We start from the raw sequence: 1,953 nt of genomic DNA, 5'->3' as shown, positions 1-1,953 counted from the left end.
CCGTTGGGCTCGGCGGCGGGGGCGGGGGGCTCTTCCCGGGGCGGCGGGGGGCTGGGGGAGGCAGGTTTGGCGGGCTCTTCGGGGGCCTGCAGTACGACGGGCGGCGGCGGCGAGGGGGTGGCCGGCAGCAGGGGCACAGCTGGCATCGGGGGGACAACGGGCACCATGGGTACCTCGGGGGGCAGGGGCGCCTGCGGGGTGGGTTCCGGGAGGGGAATGGCGGCCACCACCTCCTCCTCCTCCGCAGCCACCGTGGGCACCGTGTCCATGTCGGGCGTGGGCAGGAGGGGCTCCGCGGGCCCTGGCACTGTAGTGATGGCGCTAAACGTCTTGTGTGGGTCGGGCGGCGCCTCGCCCGGCTCCCCTTTAGTGTCCGCGTCCACGGGGGGCTCCATTGGCACCAGCGTCACCGCCGAGAGCACCACGGGCTCCACCTCGGGGATGAGGGGAGGGGGAGGTGACGGGGACGCCGACTTGCTGGGCTCCAGGGAGACGGGCTTGCTCACCACCAGCGCGGGCTTCGGGCGGTCATCTGCAAGGGGGGGCATTAGTAGGGGTGTCCCTGATCCCCCACTCACCCCACATCCCCCCCTCCCCAGATCCCTCCACCCGCAGGAGGGGTAGGGACAGACGTGCCAACCTTCAACCCACACCACAAACGGGTGACAGGGACAACAGGGGGGTCCCTCAGTGCCCAGGGGACAGCTGGGGCGAGCAGACAGCCCCCCACAAACTCTCCTAGACCCAGCATGGGGACACCAGTCCCCAGGTGTGCAGGGAACAGCAGGGCTGGCACCTCACACCCCCAGTGGCAACACCAGGGAGCCCAGCAGTAGCCGTGCCAACCCCCAGCGGTGGCACTTACCTGGCCGGACAATAACTGCTACATGGGGGGTCTCTCCGTTGGCCTGGGGCTCCAAACCGCTTCCAGCCTAGGGTGGGGGGCAAAGAGGGAGCTCAGCAGTGCCCCGTGCGCACCCCACTGCCCCCCTCAGGGTGCCCCCTTACCTGTGGAGGGGTGGGGGTGGATGAGGTCCTTGCTCCGGACATGATTTCTTCGGTGATGTCTTTGCCACCTTGGTTGGGGTCTCGTATCCGGATCTGCCCGTGAGTCGGGGGTAGAGAGGGTGGAAGCTGTCAGTGGGGTGGAGGATACCCCACAGGGGAACATCCCCCTTTGCCTGGGCCCAGGACACCCCCAGAACATCCCCTTCTCTGAGGGGACAAGCTCATCCAGCGCCATGCCTGCCCCATGGGACAGGGGTGGACCATTCAGGGACCAGCAGGTGCCACCTCCTGTCCCCACGGGGGACAGCCCCCCACCCCAGTCACCGTCCTGTCCCGACACCCGGCGGGCACGGGGCAGGGACAGCGCGGGGCAGGGACAGCCCTACAAGCCACTGTGACAGTGGGGCCAGCACCAGGTCCCCAGGCCAGCGCCCATCTCCGGGGGACGGGGGATGAGGCATCACCACACTGGCACAGGGACTGCGGGGACACTCCCCTGCCTCGGGGACCAGCCTCAACACACAAAAGTCCTGGTGGCAAGCTGCGTGACACCCTGCTTGCCCACAGCACCGCTGGCCCTGTGCCTGCCGCGGGTGCAGGAGCCATGGGGGAAATCCTGCTGGGGGGAGGAAGTTGGGGGCACAGGTGGGTCCAGGACTCCGGTGGGGGACAGCGGATCTTGTCCATGCACCCCCAAACCTGACCTGCTCTCAAAGTGGAGCTGAAGGGACACCAAGGTCCCTCTGCCGAGGAAATGCCAGCCCCCCTCCCACCCCCAGCAGCACTTCCCAGATCCCCGCGATAGCAGGGGTCCGGTGGGAGCTGCTGGGGAGGGGGGGTGGTGCTTGCATTTCCGCAGGGCCGTGCCCATCTCCCAACTATAAATAGGCCCCGTGCGAGGCCTCCGAGCACCGGCATCTCCGGGAGCAGACAGCAGTTGGCAGC

General features: G+C 68.4%; 1 protein-coding gene across 1 annotated transcript in view; it reads right to left on the bottom strand.

The window, feature by feature from the left end:
- Positions 1-1,953, bottom strand: part of LOC106886691 (eukaryotic translation initiation factor 4 gamma 1-like) — an 8,296-nt gene that overhangs the window by 879 nt on the left and 5,464 nt on the right. Inside the window, exons 9-11 of the mRNA XM_014939836.1 lie at positions 1,009-1,101; positions 866-932; positions 10-532 (exon numbers count right to left, since the gene is read on the bottom strand). Coding sequence (XP_014795322.1) covers positions 10-532; positions 866-932; positions 1,009-1,101 — 683 coding nt within the window. The remainder of the gene's footprint in view (positions 1-9; positions 533-865; positions 933-1,008; positions 1,102-1,953) is intronic.

Source organism: Calidris pugnax, unplaced genomic scaffold, assembly GCF_001431845.1.
Source record: "Calidris pugnax isolate Ruff unplaced genomic scaffold, ASM143184v1 scaffold94, whole genome shotgun sequence".
NCBI classification, from domain to species: domain Eukaryota; kingdom Metazoa; phylum Chordata; class Aves; order Charadriiformes; family Scolopacidae; genus Calidris; species Calidris pugnax.
The sequence above is the reverse complement of the archived record's forward strand: the minus strand, read 5'-3'. Positions and strand labels throughout refer to the sequence as shown.